Source organism: Eumetopias jubatus, unplaced genomic scaffold (assembly GCF_037043125.1).
Source record: "Eumetopias jubatus isolate StellerSeaLion01/CBP00866 unplaced genomic scaffold, mEumJub1_p1.0 scaffold_7, whole genome shotgun sequence".
In the NCBI taxonomy this organism is placed as follows: domain Eukaryota; kingdom Metazoa; phylum Chordata; class Mammalia; order Carnivora; family Otariidae; genus Eumetopias; species Eumetopias jubatus.
In genome coordinates, this window is record NW_028274813.1 from 104,354,298 (window position 1) to 104,376,049 (window position 21,752).

Sequence of the window (21,752 nt, forward strand, 5' to 3'; positions counted from 1 at the left end):
CGTTTATGCCTCAATCTGCTCAGGATGCAATGCCAGAGGGGCGCAGGGCTCAGGAGAACTCCTGGTGGCATATATTAAGGGTTTTTTTTAATGAACGGATGCTGTTAGTACTTACTGCTAACCCAGAAGCAACTGCATCAATCCCAAAGAAAAAGATCCCTAGGCACCATGTTGTGAAATGGAGAAAGATCAAAAAACTGCAGTGAGTGGACTAGGGTGGCTGGTGGGTGGAGGGAGTGCCCAGCCTCGGAGGCCTGGCTGAGGCACAGCGCTAAGCAACTAGAGCAAGCGGCTTGAGGCCGGGAGCCCTGATGTGCTGGTGGGGATGGTACTGATGGCCAAATTATTCCTTAGGTAGTCTTTCTTATTTACTTTTTAATTTTCAGGAAGATCACAACAGAATCTCTCAGGGGTCTGGGACCACCTTGGAGTGCTAATGGCCTTGGAAGAATCACCATGACCCTTTGTTATGAAAATCAAATACCTAGTAAAGAGATTTGTGGGGGGGAGAGAAAGAACAGTGCATTAGGAAGGAACCCCCCCCATAACTGCTTAGGTTTAAACCCCTCAAGAGCTAGCCTTTAAAAACATTTAAGACCAAAAAAAGTCACAAACCCAGCTGCAGGGGGACCTGCCCTGAGCCAAGCTGGTCACTGCCTTTGCTTTTTTGTGGAAGCAGAGGTGGGGAGGCACTTAGTGGGTATGGAGTGCCAGGATGCTAGAGGCTTTGTCACCATTTTCCCCTTGCCCTCCTTTGAGAGACAAGGCTTTTTCTAGACAAGGTATAAGGAAGTTAAAGTTTCTATACAAGCAAGTTTGAGTTGCCCAAGTGCCATCTGAGAAATGTTTCTATGATGGTGCCTTAACCACTAGGTAATATCGAGGAAGCAATATTCAAAATCCTTGTGGAAAAGGGATGTGACAGTGTGTCTCCCAGCCACTCTGTCTTGTATACAGGAAATTTTCTTTTAAAGAAATGAAAGATTACAATCTACACATGAGCTAAGCAGGTCTGAAGCCAATAAAGTGATACTTCCTAGCCAAGGCCCAATGGAACAGTTGAAGTCCAGTAACTCTGATCCATGCAACTGCTGCTATTTCTGCTCCATGTGAGATACATCAAGGGACTTGTCAAGACATGCCAACTACCGGAAAGTATCCCCACATCCTCCAGTCCAAAAGATGGCCCACTACCTCAAGCCAGAGGCAAATGATTTGTGTTCCCAAAACCACCAGACTCAGTCACCAGCCACTGGTCCTCCACGGTTAGCTCTCTCTACTCCCAGACACAAGGCCTTGTTCCCTGACGTAAGTGATTCTTTCTCCTCTATCACATCTGGAATGAGGTCACTGTTTGCATAAGCCACTGAGCTCAAATGAAAATTGAGCACAATAAGATTAACTCCATACATTGATGACTTTCCAAGAAGTGAATGAAGAATCAAGACCCTTCATGGTAGTAGGTTAGGTGACCATCCCACACGGGAAGGCAAATAGTGGACTGGGGAAACATGCTCTCGATATGCGGCCATCTTATTTGGAAGGAGTCTACATCCAATTGAGAAAATAATTTCAGACCTTTCATTTCAATATCCTTTCCCCTGGAATTTTCCAGCACCAATCAATCTTATCCTCCTGTTCACGACAGCTCCACATGCTCAGTCTGGAGCCTGCTGCTGTGGACCTACTGGAAGAAGATCTGCAGGTGCTTGGTTTCTGGTAAGGCAGGCCAGACCAAATGCTATCACTCAGCTACTGGGGCAGACAGTACACATTGATTTTATTCACTGGCCCTATGATGCCAAATCCTGAGGTTCTTCTGGCAGTTGGAAGGCAGGCTCACTTTCCTCCTCTTCTTGTCCACTAGTGGCAATATGGTGGTGGCTCTTTCATCACGAATTTTGTCCCCCAAGTCACTAAGGAAGTCACATGGCTATCTAGTTGGAAGTCCCTGGCAGTGGAGGAAACCGATTATTTCCAATTTTTTTGTCAAACATCTTCTCCTGGTCACAGTCTGGCTTATCCCATGTGCTGGAGAGCAAGGCAGTCCAAACTGTAGGCTGATGAGGTCAAGAGGCTCTGGGAGGGACATTCTTCAGCAGTTGAGAAGATGAGGAAAATTCAAGTATGTTTCCTTGCCAACCTGAGTGTTTACTCAGAATGACACAGAGTTTGGCTTCTTCTCTTCTGGGTGCTGCAGACCCAACTTTTTCCACTGAGAATGTCCTCTGGACCCATGTTCTCTCTGAATGGCTTGGCTGGCCCCATCCCCCTCAAAACAGAAAAAAGTAAAACTCCCGATATAACCAGACACAATATGCATCTGCCGTGTTTTTTGTTAAAAAACAAAACAAAACAAAAAACAACTAAAAGTGCAATAAAGTCAGTTTTTTTTCCTTTGATCAGAACAATTTGCATTGTCCTACTACCGTCTGGAGAACAGAGTTCGCTTGTCAAGAGAGCGAAGAATGCCAACACACGGGGACAGTAGACTGCAGATTTCTCACAGCTTGTGTCCGACAGTGTAACTTCACAGAAGAAGGGAGGGAGGGAGGAACCTGCACCCCGTGGCCAGCTGGGGATGGAGGCTGCACAGGCACAGAGGAGGGAGCCTTGCTGCCAGGCACGCCTGGTAGTTGGAGAAGGTTCTTCTCCTGCCCAGGCCTGCCATCTTCCCCTTGCCTTCTTGGCCACACCCCCACCCTCTGGAGTTCCTTCAGCAGACATAGCCTTTAATGCACTAGCTTTTATGCTGGAGAGGGTTGAGGGTGGGGCAAGAACCAGGAGTAAACTACACGAGGGAAGAGCATAGTAGTCCTTGAGTTTTTGTGAATGACACCTTCACTGTAAACAATAGGAAGGAGAGTCAACCAGGCAGCCGCAGGGGCAAGCAGTGGACGGGCCGCCGCTCTGGGACCTGCTCAGAGCTTTAGGCAGGCGGCGGTGGCCACTGACACCCCCCCGGGCCCTGGCTGCCCGCACTGGCTCCTTCTGGGGGCCTCTGTTTTCTTCTTTTTGGTTTGGATCTCCACCCTCCCCCACAGAGGAGTCCCTTCCAATGAAAAATGGCAGGAGCTGCAGGTGCAATCGAGGGCCTGAGGACTCCTGGGAGGCACTGGTCACTTGTGGCGCTGGGCAGTCTTCTTCCTTTTCCTCTTGAAGAAACAACAGCACCTGGAGCACAAGTAACATGGCAAGTCAGTGCGGGAGGCCTGCACCTTCGAACAGCTTCTGCCTGCTTCTGCTGACTGTGGGGGCTGGGGGGTGGATTTTCCCCCTGGCACCCACCCACAGGGCCACCCCCGTCTTCAGTGCACACACTGGAAGCAGTGGGCAGTGTCTGCCAGGAAAGCCAAAGGCAATAGCTGCTTCATTTCAATCTGCAGCTACCAAACCTGATCATCAAAAGGCTGCAGGCTAGGCAGGGCCAAAACAGGCATCTTTGGAAGAAGGAGGAAGAAGGCTTGTTTCCCAGTCTCCTACTCAGCCCACATAGCTCATCTCTATCTAAAACCAAGGCTGGGGGGTCCTCAAAGCTACCTAAGACTAGCCTGCATTGCTGGCCCCTTGAGACAGAGAGCAAAATGACTGAATGCTGCTTCAGTAGCCGGCAGGTATGGAGCTAAACCGAGGCAAACAAATCCCCCACAAAATATGATTGGAATTCTAGCAGAAGCTCATGATGCCGCCAACGAAGGATTAAGGATTCTTTCCAGCCCGCATTCCCATCCCCACCCCACCCAGCTACCCAGAGCAGGCAGGTGGAACCCCGAATCTTGTAAGAACAGTGAGCCTAGATCCCCTGACTGAAATCGGCACAGCCCACTTTTGGTTTGGAGGGGACCGGTGCCAAAGCCCAGAAAGCTGACCATTGGCAAGCACGTGGCTGCAGGGTCCTCAGCTTAGCTACTGAGACTGCCACTGCTGGGCCCGACAGGGTTAGAGGACCGGCCCTCGTGTAGGGTGGAGGTCAGGGCCTACTCCCCTCACCCGCGCTCCACGTGCTACTCCCTGGGCAATAGCCCTGAGCCCAAGCACCCCTCCTTACTCCTGTCTCTGGAATGGGGAGCAGCTCTCGCTGCGACAGTGACTAACTACAGAAGGGGGTGATGAAGGCAGTGGCGTCGCTGGTGCAGGAGAGAGGTCCTTCCCAGGAAGCTGACACATTGGAAATGAGGATGTGAGCGCCAGAAGGTGTGGATGAGTCAAAGATGCTAGATGGTGGAGGGGAGTCAGCCTGCAAACTTGACCCTTGAAAGGAAAGCTTTTCAGAGAAAACTCTATCTGCTTCTCTTGCTTAAATCCCTCTGGGTTTAATGCCAGGGCTATTCATATGAAAACGAAAAACTGTTGCTTACTTCCCATGTCTCCAAATTCTCCACTGTAGCTAAGATTCTCTTTTTTCAGTCTGACCCCTTGGTATTTTGACACCCAATGGACAGGTTATTAAAAATTTGGAGCACACACAGGTTATTAAAAATTAAAAATTCTCTCAGAATGCAGAAACGGACATTTATACAGGTAATAACTTTTAACTGTACCAAGATGTATCAAACATGAAAATTTTGGAAACAGGAGCTTCTTAAGGGGGTCTTAAAAAAGATTTTTCTGAGGATATCAGTGACTTTTGTGAAATACTATTTTTTTAAGTTTATTTATTTATGTAATCTCTACCCCCAACACGGGGCTCAAACTCATGACCCCATGATCAAGAGCCACATTCTGACTGAGCCAGCCAGGTGCCCCATGAAATACTATTAATGGGTGTGAATATAGTCACTAAACAAAGTGGCATGTGTATTTGGAGACTGAATAAACTTTTTTAAATAAAAATAACCAATACTTTTGATTGTTTAAGATCGTCTTCTCCCTGGAGAAGACTTCAAAGGAAAAAAAAATGGTCTTTTTCTATTATATATGTTTTAGAAAATGGACATTTCCAAGTTGAAAGTCTTGAAATTAATATTAAACAAGGCAAATTAAATCTCATGGGAGCACCAGTATTTCAATGGAGTTACCTGCTCCCTGTTAACCATGATTTTCAGAGACATCACTAACATTTAAGTCAATTTCTATTCTTCTTCTTTTTTTTGGAGGATACTAAAATGAGGATTTTGTGTTTTTAATAAGAGCAATCACAATGAAGTCTGAAATACTATTTTGGTCCATTTCAAATTATACTATTTTACCTCCTTCAAGGCAAGTCCTAAGAATTAACGTCTGCTTGCAAGCACATCATAACCTGATGTGCCATGCCGAATTCACCTGACTGGAGGGGAGTGGGAGCCGTGGTTCTGAGGCCTGGAGGAGTTTTTGCTAGTTACAGTATGGAACACTTCAGCAGGAGCGGAAGCCTCTCATACTTCTAGCCACGAGGAAACAGGCCCCACACCCCAGACCAAGCCCACTGACTAACTCCATACAGATGTCTTACTCTCCGAAGAGAAGGAAGGTGAGTGATGATGAACGCTTCTTGTGTTGTAGGTTTTCTTCCAGTCGATTCTTTGATTGGATGACCAGAAGTTCTTAACATGCTGGAGTCAGAATCAATCCAGTCTCCCTACTCACAAGCCACCACGTGCTCTTTGCCCAGACCTGTGAGCTCCCTACCACGTGCTCTTTGCCCAGAGTTGCGAGCCATTACCTTGCCCACACTGCTCTCTTGCTACGTCCTGGCCCTCTCCCCTTCAGCTATCCCTTTGCTACGCTTCTCCTCTTGAGTGTACTTTCACATTCTTCCCTTGCTCTAATACCTGGCTCAAGCCCCACCATATCCGTGAAGCCTTTCTTGACCATTCCTGTCCACAGTGACCTCTTGGGGGGTAATAACAAGTGTCCTGGAGAACTACTCGTCCTTTCAAGTATGTATGTCTTGGCTCTACAACAGCTAGATGGCACCTAAGCTTTCTGGAATACATAAGCCAGATGGTACCTAAGCTCTAGGGGAACCTCCTAGAGTTCCAAGCAGAGTTGCATGAGCACACAGCAGGCCCTGTATTTGCAGTCAGGATGATGCGACTGACATCTCACAGGGCAACAGAGACTATGACAATGTCAGATTTACACAGACATGTTTGCTAGATAAACAGGCCAAATGCACTCCTCAGTACCATAAGGCTACAGATTCTATTTCCATAAAACCCATTTGTTATCTTCCACATAGCCCTGTCCCTGGAGAAACCCTGTAGGCAACTTGGCTTAGACCGCTGGGGTTCAGAAACTGGTGTACAACCCAGTCCCTGAAGACAAACAGAAACAAAGTGACCACAGAACCCCCGCAGGCTGTTATCACCATGTAGAACATGACCCCATGCATGCAGACGATGTGGGGGAGTTCTCATTCCAGACTGCAACAGACCAACTAGGTCAGGAGTACCTGGAAGGTCACAGGCAGCAGCTGAGAAGCAAGCTGGCGAGAGGGCTCTTTCTTGTAGCAAGAATGTGCCTCACTGAATGTGGATTCTCTAGGGCTTCCCCTCCCACGTAGCTCCTGTTGTTCCTAAGAATGCATTCAATGAACCTTTTCCAGGAGCAGAAAAGACAGGCTCCAATAACTCATTAGCTGAGTAAGCCCCTGACCCACTGAATATACTCTGACAGGAAAAAAAAAAAAAGACAATAAACGAAAAACAAACAAAAAAACCCCCCCAAAACAACAAGAACAAAATGTCCATTTCTCCCCCCAAGAAGGAGCTCCTTTTGAGAGACTCATTCTATAGATGAAAGAACCAGCTGAATCAAAAAGAAAAGTCATGGATTTTTCCCAAAGCTGCCAATTTGCAGGTGAGAGACCAAGCCACAGAATGTGAGATTAACTGGCAACAACTGCCCTTGGCATTGTGAATGATAATCTAAACAGCTGATAGAGTAACCTTGTCCTCCTGCTCTTGTCCCTCTCTGTCTGATCATCTCTGGCCTAGTAATTTGGGAGACAATTCACTTAGCTAAACATAGAAAGGGAATTTTGGATACTGTGGGATGTTGTTTCAACAGGAGGAGATAGCGATGAGATGGGTTTGAAAGGAAAGAAGGAACAGATTAATTCCTGGGTGTAGGCCTGCCCCATCCCCACCTTGTGGATCTAGTTCCCCAGTCTGGGTGGTTATGGCACAAGGCGGCGTATGGAAGCCATTGAGTGTTCCTAAGGCATGTTGTTTGGTTGTGCCAATCCCAGCCTAGTCTGGTCCGCTCCCCTAGCATGTGGACTGGAGAGAGGGACTCACCACAGGTTGAGCATTTTCAGGCAGCTACAGAGTGTGTAAAGAGAAAAACACAGAAAGGAAGAGAGAAAGAGAGAGAGATTAGTCCACAGAGGTGAGGCGGAAGCGACTCCCTGTGAGCCATGCAAACATGCAGTATGTGTCTGCGTTTTGTTTCCTCCTCTGTCAAGGTAGCGTGAGTACACCCAGGCCACTTGGCCCCCACACTAAGGTGGAGAGGGCAGGCGCCTGACAGAAGCATCCAGGAGGGAGCGGGACATCTCAGTGAGGGGAAAGGTAAAACAGAAAGAGTTGGTGGGAGCCCCAGAGTGGGTTTTCCTGGGCAATTTCCAGTAAGGTAGCAGGAGAAAGAGGAAACGATCCTGCCTGTAAGAATTCAATCAAGCACCAAGTGAGCCATTTTGGTTCCCACACAAAGTCTTACTGTACAGTGCGAAGCTGACCTCCTGACCATTCTGAGGGAAAGAGAAGTCGCTAGCCTTTCTATAAATCCGACATGCCTGACCAAAGCAGCTGGTAGTTAGCTCTTCCTCTGGGGGAGGGGGGAGAAGGCTTCAGCAACACTTTATTTTAGTAGGAGCTGAAGCAGAGCAAGAAGGGTCCCTGCTCTGGACTAAGGTAAAAGTGCTCAGATAAGGGCCTACATCCCATTCTTGTTCATTCCCAGGAGAAATTGCTAAGTTATAGCTAAAGTCGGTGGATAACCAAGAACTCCTATTTTTACCATAACAAAAATCAACCAAAAAGCTGCCTTGCCTCACTACCCCCTTCCAATCATATTTAAACAAAGACATGGGTCCTAAGCAGAAGAAAAGGGCAGTTAGATGTTCGTTTCGTATACAGAACAAAACCCAAGACCCTGTTATCTCTCTCCTCCTTTACAAAAACAAGCTGGGTGAGGAACCTAAACTTTTTCAAAAGCTTGAAAGCGAAGGTTTCATGTATCTCCCCAGTCCCTGCTTGAATCTTAACATAGGCAACAGCCCTCTTTTTCCCACAAGCAGGCTGCATGGACAAAGGGCATCACAGCTGCGTGCAATGAGGGTTGTTTGGGACGTCTCATGCTTCTCTAGCTGTGACTTCTCCCCATGAAAATGGCAGAGCAGGTGGATTCATGGCTACCTCTCCCTCCCTCCAAAACACAGAGACAGCCAAGAAGAGATACACACAGCTGTGCTGAGAGTTCCCTGGGCAAGACGGATTGGTAGCTCATGAGATTACTAGGGGAATCAGCACACAAAATGCCCTAAGCTTTGAGCTTTTGGAAGACATTTGGGCAAATACAACTGCTCCCCTCTGGTTTCCACACATTTCAGAAGGCCCAAACCTGGAACAGGCAGCAAAGAGGCCCAGTAGTCCTTTTCACTAAATGGGGAGACTTTAAATGCTCTTCATGTCCTAGAGTTTAGAATATACCAGAACAGAATTCACCACATTGCAATCTCTTTGTGTGAACGGCCCCATATTTTACACACAGGACACAGACACCACACTCACATACACAATCAGTGTACACATTTACCAAAACGAAGTGAGAGAATGGGTTCAAAAGATAAACCTGTATAAGACATACTATAAGATGAAAGCCCATTCAATCTTGGTATTCAAAGTACACTATTAAATCCAGAACTAAATGCCTAGCCTTCAAAGTAATAGCCACATGAACTGGGAGTGAGGTGGGGTGGGAATGGGGACAGCCATCTTTCAAGCCCAGACAATGTTTAAACCAGAACATGCTTAGTGCCCTGAGCCCTGATTCCCAACCTTGGCCACACATTCGAATTATCTGAACTTTAAAATTTCCTGATGCTCAGGCCATAACCCCAGATAAAATCAGAATCTCTGGGGCCAGGACTCAGATATATACCTTCTAACACGCCCCCGGTGATTCCAAAGTGCAGCCAAGGTTGAGAACCCAGAGGATAAGGAGTACTATACTCTTTATTTGGGAGAATGAAATTTGTCACGGAAGCTGAAAAACCGAGAGTACCATTAAAAGCTGCAAAGTCTCTGAGAATAGAGAGCATGTTTCCTTACTAAAAATGGTCTCTTCCCGGCATTAAAAACTCCCCCTGCCTTCCTTGCTTATCAGGGCCTTATAGAAACCAGGAGAGGAGCATCTGAAGCTGCCTATGGTCAGCAGGGACTTGAGAAGAGAGTCCAAGTCATCCTTGAGTTGCTTTTTATCTCCTGGGTAGGAATCCCCAAATCCTGGCTTTCCAAGGCAATGACCTCTTGGAAGCAAAGTGAGCTGATCATACAGATGGGCAGGAGACAAGCATGCAAAGTGTAGCTGGAAGAAAGAATGCAGGTCTTGACTGGCCTCCCACCACCTCACACCCAGAGGTGTAAGCACATTCTGGCGGATACTGAGGCCATGTGGGGGCCCAAGAGAGCACCTGGGACACAGTGTCACTATTCGTATGTTGTCTGCTTCTGAGAACAAGATACTGGGATAGCCTGAATATTCTCAAAGGGTTTATAAGAAAGGTCATCCATATCAGGCTTGGCAGCAGTTACTGGTTTGTAAAGGACTTCTCTCTCCCTACCTCATGTCTTCTTGGAGTTTAAGTCTGGATTGGAATTTGGGATGGGGAAAAAGGGAAACAAGTGATAGAAATGCTGCTGTTGCAGCAGAACTGGCAGCCCTTCCCCCTTCTACCCCATATGCTAAGAGTTTAACCACACGCCATGCAGAGAGCACCAAGGGCTGGTGGTACGGGTAGGGCAACACATTCACAGGCAAGAGGAGCAGAAAAGGGAATGGACTCACCCCTCCCCGATAGGGTGATTTCCTCTCCTCCCAAGACTCTTCCTCACAGGTGTAGAAACTATCTTGCCTGACTTACCAGAGTTTCTCTGAGTCCAGAATCATTTAAGTGAGAACACAATGGCCCTATAACCCTTGGCTCCAGGACTATACATGCAGAGTTCTTAAGCCAAGAACCAGAAATCAAATGCTGTTCAGTATGGCCCATGATTTAAGATAAGCAGATTTTTCTTTGTATCCCACAGGGAGCAAGAAGCTTCAGGGGACCCAAGGTGCTCATGACTACTATCCGTTTTACCTCTTATACCATGCTTCTTTCAGTTCACTAGGGCTTTTGCCCCATGTGGACTAGAAAAATGTGATGGTCTTCCCAGAAATCACAGCTAAAGAAGGGCAGAAGCAGCCTTAAGGTACCATGCAAAAAATAAAATGGTCAAAGGAAGAAAGCTGAGGACACAAGCATGAGGAATCCCGTCTGAGATGAGCAGCACATAGAAAGGAAAAGACAGAGAAGATTTTTCAACCCAGGACTCAAAAGCCCCCTTGAAAGATGAACGTACTTAGCTTCCTCGACTACCTCCACCTCGGCGTGAGCTGTGATTGGTGCATTGGAGTGGGCTCCCGTGGGGTCATCGACATTCAGCTCTCCATTGGTTGAGCTAACCACCTGGAACAGAAAGATGGAGTGTGACAGACGCCATGGCAATAGGAGCCTCCTGCCAGCACCAGAGAGGGTCCCTAGGGGAGCTCTAGTCTCTAGCTTAGGTACTAACCAGGCAGTGTCTGGAATGCTTGTCTTCCTGAGCTGAGGGGCCAAATGTCCTCATTTGGTAAGGTTCCCAGGACCATATCATGTGAGAACACAAAATGCAATGATGTAATTATATAATAGTAACTTCCATACTGAATCCCTACTCCGTGTCAGCACTCCCGCTACACTGCATGTGTGTGAATTTAATCTTCACAAAAAGCCTGTAAAAGTGGTCATGGTACTCTCTTTCATTCCACTTCTCTCAGTTTCTTATGCTAGAATTATAAATAGACTCAGTGATGGTATGGAAAAAAATTCTCAAAAAGAAATCAATAGTGGGCATCAGAAACTATAAGCAATCACACTTTCCTTCAGAAATTTCTTCATGGCTTTGATCGTTGGTTTGAAGTTACTCAAACAACAAGACTGCCGCATCCTCTCTAGTGAGAGGGCAGACGGTAAGGAAACGCTTTCCCTTGGAAGACCAGTCTTATTTCAACAACTTTTATTTCAGGTTCACTGTCATCCCACTTCTCACTGATGGTCCCCGAATTGTAACTGAAGGCTCTCACTCCTGTCATCTGGTTAATGTGGACCCGATCAGGCTTCTCTTGCTTGTGCAGCTGCTTCTGTCACCTGGTTTCATTTCCAGCACATGATTCCTGCTTATGTGGGTGCTGGGAAGTAGGAAAAGGGACCCCGTTGGATAAACCACTCTGCTGTTAAAGATCTTGGCTGAAACATGGGAGAGAACCACAAAATAGGATAAACGATACCATATGCCCTTCGGTAAGTAACTTCATCTAATTGAGACGGTTTCTTACAGGTTGATGTGAGAATTACACAAGCAAATGTACGAGATGGTGTCTGGTATGATACCTGGCACACAATACGGTAGCAGAACATACATAGTAACTAAGATATGGGCTCCAGGTTTAGTCAGCCCTGGGTGTGAACCCTAGTTCCATCACTTACTTGCTGTGGGTCTTTGGGCAAGATCCTCAATCTTTCTGTGCCTAAGCTTCCTAAGTAAAATGGGGAAACAATGCTGCTTACACTTAATAGGGTTCCTGTGCAGACAATCCACACAAAGTGTTTAGCCCAGTGCCATGGTACATGGAAATGGCTCAGTAAGTATTCATACTACTGTTATTCTCCCTCCATAAATGTTTATTCTTATCTCCCTCTAGAGCTGCTCCTCACCAGCAGCTTATTGGAAAAAATTTCAAGCATAATCATAAAAAGGCAGGCAGGAGGAAATGTTCAGAGTAAGGGCTCTTTGGGGTATTTATTCAAAGAATAAAGGGCACACAAGGTAAACACTCTTAGTAGCATTCTCTACTGACCATTATTTCTAAACCAGAAATATTTATTGTTCTTATTGATAATACATGCTTAAAAAAAATTGAAACAATGCTATATGGCTAGTCAAAGAAACCTACAACATTAAATTTGGACTTACCCAAGGGATCTGCTATTGATCAAATTTAGCACATCTCATTAATGGAACCACTCAATCTTATTTATCTCCTGACAGGACATAATAAATATTATATAACATTATCTATGTAATATTCTTGCCAAAAAAAAAAAAAAGTTTTATCTTAATAGAAGTATGATGGAAAAAAACAAAAACAAAAAAAAAACAGACAAACCCAAAATGTGGGACTTTCTATAGGACAGCAAGCCTGGACTCTTCAAAAAAAACTCTGAAAAACTTTTTCCCCCCCTTTTAACACAGGAGTAAGTGTTATAGACTAAAAGAGATTAAGCGACTAAGAGATTGAAAGAAACTAAAGGGGCCTAAGAACTAAATGCAAATGCAAACCTCGATTAGGTCCTGGACCCTATAAAATTAATCTGGGGGACAACTGGAAATGTGATAAGGACTGTAGATGAGATATTATGGAATTATTATTCAATCTCTTAGATCGACGATGGTACTGATTACATGAGAGAATGTCTTTGTTCTTAGGACACACTGAGTAAAGTATTGTGAGATAACATGTGATGATGTTTACAATTTACTTTCAAATACTTTTTAGCACATACTCCCCCCCACCCCCCACGCCACCACCATAGAATGAAAGACATGTGGCAAAATCTTAATAATCATTCATCTACGTTAAGGATATGCACAGGTTCATTTGACTACCACCACCACCACAACCACTAACTTCTCCATAAATTTGAAATTTTCAAAATAAGAAGGGCAATAAACAGCAAAAACAAAATGTGAGGAGTGAAGGTTTACAGAGTAAAGAAGCACAGCCCCTCATGCTAACATTGTCCTGTTAACTTCCTCAGCTTACATTTATTTCCCGGGGCACATTCTGGCTGCATGCTGGTGATCATGCTGGTAAATTCATTCTGCCAGCAAGAGGGCTAGAGGAGAAATCATTGTTTCTTAAAGAACAATTCAGGAATGGACAAGATGTTAAAGAAAATGTCTTGGCCTCCTGGGTGGCTCAGATGGTTAAGCGTCTGCCTTTGGCTCAGGTCATGATCCCAGGGTCCTGGGATCGAGTCCCACATTGGGCTCCCTGCTAGGCGGGGAGCCTGCTTCTCCCTCTGCCTCTGCCTCTCTCTTTCTCTTTCATGAATAAATAAATAAAACATTAAAAAAAAAAAAAGAAAAAGAAAATGTCTTGGCCTCTACTGAGACAGACAAAGCGGGAGTCAGCAAGCATCACCACTGCCAACTGCTTGATGACTTTGGGTCATGGCGCCTGTCCAGTGTTTCACATGTTGTAGGCGCTCTAATTTCTCTTTGTTACAAATTGCCACTTGGCCCATAAGCAGTGCCCTTGGGCAATCTAAGGAAGAAGAGGTTATTTCCATTTTACAGACTGGACATCTTGTGTGTATCAATGAGTACCTGGTCTCAAATGAATCAGGCACAAATGGGAACCTAATCACCAGGTGTCTAACTTGTAACCTAACTATACCTAAAATACCCTGCTAATCTAGGTCTTTAGAGCATCCACTTTGGAGACTGGAGGGACAGTCTGTCAAACCACTGAACTGCTGCCTAGACGTGCAGTGGAGTAAACGCTCCTGTAGGTGACCAGAGAGCTGGACTCCAGGCCTCGCTCCACACCAATGTCCTCTGTGAGCCCTGGTTTCTAGTTCTGTAAGACCAGGCCCACAACCCTGGTCCTGTCTACCTCATAAATACTATTGCAGTTAAATACAAGGATGTTGAAGAAAACTGTTAAAAAGAAAAAAAAAAATCCATAAAAAACAACAGAAAAACAAACCAAAACACCCTTATGAATGTAATGAATTATTAGTATTTTAAGCAGTATCATTTTTATACCCTTTGTACTGAATTTTTAGTATAATTTCATTAAAAAATAAGCTTATTTGTGTACCTGGAATGCTGAAAGTTATTTTGTTGGAATCACTATTAAAGTTAAGCTGACATTCCTCTGACTATATCACATAAGACCAAAGTAATTAATATCTTAAAAGGACTGGGGTGCCTGGGTCACCTTCAGCTCAGGTCATGATCTTAGGGTCCTGGGATCAAACCCCGCATCGGGCTCCCTGCTCTGCGGGAGGCCTGCTTCTCCCTCTCCCACTCCCCCTGCTTGTATTCCCTCTCTCACTGTCTCTGTCAAATAAACAAAATCTTTAAAAAATATACACATCTTAAAGGACTAACCTGAAAGAGATTAAGGTGAAGTGCTATTTTGAACTTTAGTCCTTAATATTGGTTCTCTTTTAATAAGTAATTTAATATTTTAAGTAAAAAAATCTGAGTTACTAAACCCCATTTTTCAAAACATGACCATGAAGAAAAACGAGTTATATACCAAAGGAAGCAATACTCCAGCTGAGGGCGCCTGGGTGGCTCAGTTGGTTAAGCGACTGCCTTCGGCTCAGGTCATGATCCTGGAGTCCCGGGATCGAGTCCCGCATCGGGCTCCCTGCTTGGCGAGGAGTCTGCTTCTCCCTCTGACCCTCTTCCCTCTTGTGCTCTCTATCTCTCATTCTCTCTCAAATAAATAAATAAAATCTTTAAAAAAAAAAAATACTTCAGCTGACAATCAACATTTCAATCCTACTTCTCACAATTAACATATGTGGTAGTTCTGTACTTTAGCTTTCCTATCTGTAAAATGAGACTACTACTGACCTCAACAAGAATTGTAATTAAAAATTATAAAGATTTGAGCAAGTAAATATTAGTTAAAAGTTAAATGTCATTCTTAAGTCTCATGCCTTTGCTTCGTCCTGGAGCTTTCTAGATATTTCCTATATATTTTAATTTAAACAACTTTGGAATCATCTTTTTGAAAGAGAAAAATATACTGCCTTCTTGAATTTAGATCTTCCATATGTGGAAGATCTGTGGAAACAGTGGCAGGATGGGAACCATGGGGGCAGGAGGTCTGCCTATTAAACAGGTTAGAATGGGAGTCTCCATGTGCCTTATCAGAGCAAACTCTTCTCATCTTGATGCTCTGCATTCCCTTCCAGGATTGTGGTGTCTGTAGGTAAGTATGGTTTGATCACATCACCTTTGGGAAGTGAGACAACTTGAAAATAATGTGGGCATCTGTTGTGTTAGAAAAGTATGGCTGATTTGGTTTGCAAAAAGCATAGCCTTTATGAGTATACACACACTGGGGGTACAATGAAAGAGGCAGATGTACTGAGGAGCACCAGAGCTTAATGTAATATTAGGGAAATGGTACACTTGCCTGTCCCCTACCCACTGTCAAGGAAGCTGGCAGAACTAAGTTTATAGGGAGTAGAGAGAGATTGCATTTTCCAAAAGTGCTGCCAGAGACTCTAATCAACTCTAATTTTAAAGACAATCCCTCACAATGGACAACAGGAAGCACTGTCCAAAGGAGCACCTCTGTGTTCTAGGAACACAAATCTATTAAACCGTCCAGATATGCCTGATTATGAGGTAATTTCCTTTTAAAATTATTTAATCTTTGCATTTTCCCCTAATTAAAAAGCATGTTTATTGTAAAAAAACAAACTAGAATATTTAAAAAGACTACATAAGGGGCGCCTGGGTGGCTCAGATGGTTAAGCGTCTGCCTTTGGCTCAGGTCATGATCCCAAGGTTCTGGGATCGAGTCCCACATCAGGCTCCCTGCTCCTTGGGAGCCTGCTTCTCCCTCTGCCTCTCTCTCTCTCTCTCTCTCTGTGTGTCTCTCATGAATATAAATAAAATCTTTAAAAAAAAAAAAAAGACTACATAAAAAGTGCAAGTTTCCAGTGACATCATCACATGGATGTGGCTAGTGGGAAATTCAGTACATCTTCCTTGAGAACAAGGTTATGCAAAGTATTTACATAAAAAGACAAGTAGTAAATATTTTAGGCTTTGTGGACTACACAGTCTGTGTGGAAACTACTCAGCTCTGCCACTGGAGCATGAAAGCAGACATATACAATATATAAACAAATGGGTGTGCTTATGTTCTAATAAAACTTTATTTATAAAAACAGGCAGAAGGTGGGATTTGTCCAACTGGTTGTATTTGCCCTCCCCTACTCTACACTGTTTTTTTTTTCTTCTGCATATACTAACATATGTGTATGTTATCCCTCTGATATATATTTTTTGCATATGTGTGAAAATAAAAATGGGGCTAAATTTCATACATTGTTTTACAACTTGCTTTTTCCACAACACATCTTAGACATTTCCCATAAGGCCCAGAGATCTCTAGCCACTGTATGGAAGTATTATGTTTGTTTCGTTCATGACGAATTTTATTTTATTTTTTAGTTAACGGTCAACTGATAAAAAGTTAGTTGCATCAGATTTTCTGGTATTAGAAACAAGCAGCAACAAACATTCTAGAACTGCAGCATCAATAACAGTAGCTACTAGCCACATGTGGCTGCTGAGCACTAAAAATGTAGCTAGTCCAAACTGAGATGTTCTTTAAGAGTAAAATACACACTAGATTTCAAATACTCCATTAAAAAAAAAAACTCATAATTTTTTTCAAGATTTTATTTTTGAGTAGTCTCTACACCCAACATGGGGCTCAAACTTACAACCCCGAGATCAAGAATCGCACACTCCACCGAATGAGCCAGCCAGGCACCCCTCTCTATTTTTAATACTGACTACATGTTGAAGTGTTTTAAATCGGATTAAATATATTATTAAAGTTAGTTTCACCTGTTTATTTTTACCCCTTTTTTGAGAAGTCAACACCTGCGAAATTTTATTTACATAAAAGAATAAAAATATCTATTTTAAAAGGATTGATTTAACTTAGGTTTTTCAGGTTTTCCTGTTCCTTGAACATGAAACTGCCTCCAATGCAGAAAGATTTAAGATAGGTAATTATTAAGTAAACCCTCTTTACCTCCCCCCTGCAAAAACACAGAGCAAAGTTCCCCATTTTCTTTATGGTAAACCAGATTATTTTCAGTGAAGAACATTGGCAACTGCATGAAGCAGATGATCAGATATGACGGCAGGAAGGTATGAGCTGTACAACAGCATTACAAAAGTCCCCAAAGAAGATGGTAAAAACAATAGAAAAATAATAAAACACAAACAAAATAAGAAAATGCCCAATATTTACAGCCTCCCTCTGAAACGTGACCTATGTTCTACCTTCAGCATAAAACAAAACCAGAGAACATTTTTCAATGGGTATCACAGATGAAACTGGTGCCAGCCAGTTTGGAGGGACACATTCATTCCAAGAAGGGAGACATGCACAGTTAGCAACTTGCTGGAATTATAACCATGTCTTGGTCTTCTTGCAGTTCTGTTACTAAAAATGACACACAGTAAATGATCCAATGTGGTCTTACAGAAATGACTTGTCACCACGTTTCAGAACTATTCTGAGTCACAGACACTGGGTCTGGGAAAGCAGAGGTGGATGGATGGCCGTGCACTCAGGTGAGCAGTATGTATCTTTGTGAGGTTGGAGGAGGGAAGCAGGGCTCTACAGCCTGGAAGCTTCTGCACTAATGAGTCTTCTAATAGCTCGTGGTTTTTTGTTTAACTTCAGATCAATCCTGTGTCGGTTTTTATTCTTTCGTTTTTTATGGCTGCCGTGATGACCCCCTGAGGAAGGAGAAGCAGCAGCCTTCTGAGGCTTCACTCCCTGCACAGATCCGTCCAGGCCCTCAGGGTCCTCCTGGCTGGGCTCATTCACCTGATTGTGGAAGTCTGGAGAAGAATCACTTTCCGTCCCACTTCCTGGCTCCTGCTTTGCAATGAGCTGATCCTGAACTCCTGCCAATGCACTTACTGCAGCTGCTGAAGTAACTGAGGATTTACTGAAGAGCCACTCAGCTTCCTTAAACTTCCGGTTCCTTCGATTGTTTTTGCTACTGGAGTTTTTCTGGTTGGTCAGATACCGATCCCAGCCACGAATAATATTGCCATACATCTGAGTGTCTTCCAGGTAGCTTCCTTCAAAAGCACAGATCTGTCTCTCCAAGTTTGCCAGTGTCTCCGCCAGCTCCTGCTTCCGCTTCAGGAGATCCACCAGCTCCCGCCGGGTGTCCGGGATCTGCGGCGGCGCCGCCTAGTTGTGGATCGCCATGTTGGGCTAAGGCTTATTTTTACCTTTTTATTGTGATTAAATTTAAAATCACAAATATGACTCATTTCCTTTGACAGGACTGTTCTAGAACATGTATCTTCGGTATCTGTGCATTTCTGAGGAACATTTATCTGAAACTGGATTCACTGAATTCAGTATTTTAAGATTTTAAAAGATAGTGCCAAATAATCCCCTAAAATAGTTGTAACTTAGATTTCAACAATAGTAGATGGATAGGCTATTAAACTTACAAATTTCTGTGAATGTGATAGATGAAAACTGACATGTATGTATATGTATATAAATTATTTCTACAAGGATTGTGGGAGCCTGAGTGGCTCAGTCGGTTAAGCCTCTGCCTTTGGCTCAGGTCATGATCTCGGGGTCCTGGGATCGAGCCTCGTGTCAGGATCCCTGCTCAGCGGGGAGTCTGCCTCTCCCTCTGCCGGACCTCCCCCTCCCCTGCCCACCAGTGCACACAATCCTTCTCTCTCAAATAAATGAATAAAATCTTTTAAAAAATTATTTCTACAAGGATCATTAGGAAAAATAGCAGTCTCGTTCCCCCACTCCATTTCCTCTCCTTCATAACTGATTCCTTTTTTTACCTCCATTATCTCTAAATAACATGCATCTTGATTTCTTCATTTTTAGGCATTATATTCACCTTTTCCATCCTTCTTGTCTTCCATTATAGTTTATACTGTAATTCTGACAAGATAATTCTTAGTTTTACATTAACTATTTACAGTGCCATGGAGTATATACTATGGTCCTTTCCTTCCCTGTATAATTTCTTATTCTCCTGAGAGGTAATTATCTTTTTGTTTTATACTATTTCATTTTTTAAACCTTACCTTTTAAAATGTTTAATTGAAGTAGAGTTGACACATATTAGTTTCAGGTGTACAACATGATTTAACAATGATATACCTTATAAAATGCTCACGACAATAAGTGTAGTTACCATCTGTCGCCAAAGTTATTACATTAAAAAAATTTTTTTAATCAATATCCAATGTGGCCCTGATATCAAGAGCGGCATGCTCTACCTACTGAACCAACCAAGTGCCCCCAAAGTTATTACATCATTGACTATATTCCCTGTGCTGTACTTTTCATCCCTGTGACTTCTTTCTTTTTTTAAAGATTTTATTTATTTATTTGAAAGAGCGAGAATGAGAGAGAGAGAGAGAGAGAGAGAGAGAGAGAGAGCACATGAGCGGGGGAGGGTCAGAGAAGCAGACTCCCCGCCGAGCAGGGAGCCCAATGTGGGACTCGATCCTGGGACTCCAGGACCATGACCCAAGCCGAAGGCAGTTGCTCAACCAACTGAGCCACCCAGGTGCCCTCTTTCTTTTTTTTGAGAGAGACAGAGAGAGAGTGAGCGGGGGCTGGGGAGTAGAGGGCGAGGGAGAGAGAGCATCTTAAGCAGACTCCATGTCCAGCACAGAGCTCGATGCAGGGCTTGATTCCATGACCCTGAGATCATGACCTGAGCCCAAATCAAGAGTCAGACACTTAACCAACTGAGCCACCCAGGTGCCCCAACTTATTTATTTTCCGAGGGGAAGTTTGTCCTTAATCCTCTTCACCTCTTTTGCCTCCTCCCCTCTGGCAACTACCAATTTGTTCTCCTTTTTATAAGTCAGTTTCTTGTTTGTTTGTTTTTTTGATTCCATAGATAAGTGGAATCATATGGTATTTTCCTTTCTCAATGTGACTTATTGCACTTAGCACAAAAGTCTCTAGTCTACCCATGTTGTCAAAAATGGCAACACTTCATTTCTATGGCCAGGTAATATTGCATGTGCGTGTGCACACATACACATCTTCTTACCCTTTCATCTATCAATGGACACTTAGGTTGCTTCCCTATCTTGGCTACTGTAAGTAATGCTTCAATAAACAGAGGGGTGCATATATCTTTTTGAATTAGTGTCTTCATTTTCTTTGGATAAATATCCAGAAGTGGAATTACTGGGTCACATGGTAGTTCTATTTTTTATTTTTTGAAAAACGTTTTCTGGGGCGCCTGGGTGGCTCAGTCGTTAAGCGTCTGCCTTTGGCTCAGGTCATGATCCCAGGGTCCTGGGGTCGAGCCCTGCATCGGGCTCCCTGCTCGGCGGGAAGCCTGCTTCTCCCTCTCCCATTCCTCCTGCTTGTGTTCCCTCTCTCGCTGTGTCTCTCTCTGTCAAATAAATAAATAAAATCTTAAAAAAGAAAGAGAGAGAGAGAGAGAGAGAAAGAAAGGAAAGAAAGAAAAAGAAAGAAAGAAAGAAAGAAAGAAAGAAAGAAAGAAAGAAAGAAAGAAAGAAAGGAAGAAAAAGAAAAAGAAAAAGAAAAATGTTTTCTGTCATTTTAACCTCTCTCTTTGTTCTACTTTCTGGGAGACTTTCCAAACTCTTGAGTTTTAATTTTTCTTATGTTTTTAATTTCCAAGAGCGCTCTCTCTCTCTTTTTCTTTTTCTTGGTTTGCTCTTAAAATGTTCCTTTTTAAAATAGCATCCTGGGGCGCCTGGGTGGCTCAGGCAGTTAAGCGCCTGCCTTTGGTTCAGGTCATGATCCCAGGGTCCTGGGATCGAGCCCCGCATCGGGCTCCCTGCTCAGCGGAGAGCCTGCTTCTTCCTCTCCCTCTGCCTGCTGTTCTGCCTACTTGTGCGTGCTCTCTCTCTCTCTGTCAAATAAATAAATAAATAAAATCTTTAAAAAAACAAAATAAAATAAAATAGCATCCTGGGGCACTTGGCTCAAGTTATGACCCCAGAGTCATAAGATCAAGCCCCATGTCAGGCTCTACACTGCTTAAGAGTCTCTCTCTTGGGGCACCTGGGTGGCTCAGTCAGTTCAGCATCTGACTCTTGGTTTCGGCTTAGGTCATGATATAGATTGAGCCCAGTATTGGGCTCCGTCCTCAGCAGGGCGTCTGCTTGAGATTCTCTCTCTCCCTCCTCCCCTCCCGCACCCATCCCCATTCTCTCTCTATAAAAAAGTAAAACTGAAAAAGAAAAAAAAAAGTGGGAGACTGCAAGGAGTAGAGGGGTGAGACTTTTTAAGTATGGATCACACATTCATTTACTGTCCCTTTTCTTCAATATAGCTTCCGACCCCCAAATGTGACTCACATCCCCCAATTTATAGACCCTTTGTTTTGCCCTTACCAAAGAATAAATCTTTGGTTTTTGCTGGGGAGGGGGAGAGCATCTAGGGATCTCTGGCTTCTTAGAAAATAGACTTTTAACCACTCTTCTTTATTTTAGCACACGGCCTCCACACTTCCCCTTATAGAAGGCCAACTTCTGAGTCTTTAGGGGATTACCCAGTGAAAATAGGCTTTATTGGCTCAAGATTCAGTTTTCTTGGGACTCCTAAGTCATTGAATAATTGCCCAGCATCTAACATTTTGTTGCTATTGCCTCTTCTGTTTTCTCTATCCTTGTATGGATTCATGCCTTTCAAAA

General features: G+C 43.9%; 1 protein-coding gene and 1 pseudogene across 9 annotated transcripts in view; both read right to left on the minus strand.

The window, feature by feature from the left end:
- Nucleotides 1-2,373: 2,373 nt before the first annotated feature.
- Nucleotides 2,374-21,752, minus strand: part of CSNK1G1 (casein kinase 1 gamma 1) — a 174,257-nt gene continuing 154,878 nt past the window's right edge. For 8 of the 9 annotated variants that reach the window (XM_028100401.2, XM_028100398.2, XM_028100397.2 and 5 more), the window contains 2 exons: nt 10,551-10,657; nt 2,374-3,174 (listed from right to left, as the gene is read on the minus strand). In XM_028100401.2, coding sequence (XP_027956202.1) covers nt 3,120-3,174; nt 10,551-10,657 — 162 coding nt within the window. In that variant the 3' untranslated portion in view covers nt 2,374-3,119. Of the gene's footprint in view, nt 3,175-10,550; nt 10,658-11,310; nt 11,477-21,752 lie in introns of those variants that run through there. The other variant, XM_028100404.2, reaches the window with a different exon arrangement.
- LOC114206538 (chromatin modification-related protein MEAF6 pseudogene) lies at nt 15,967-18,714 on the minus strand (annotated as a pseudogene).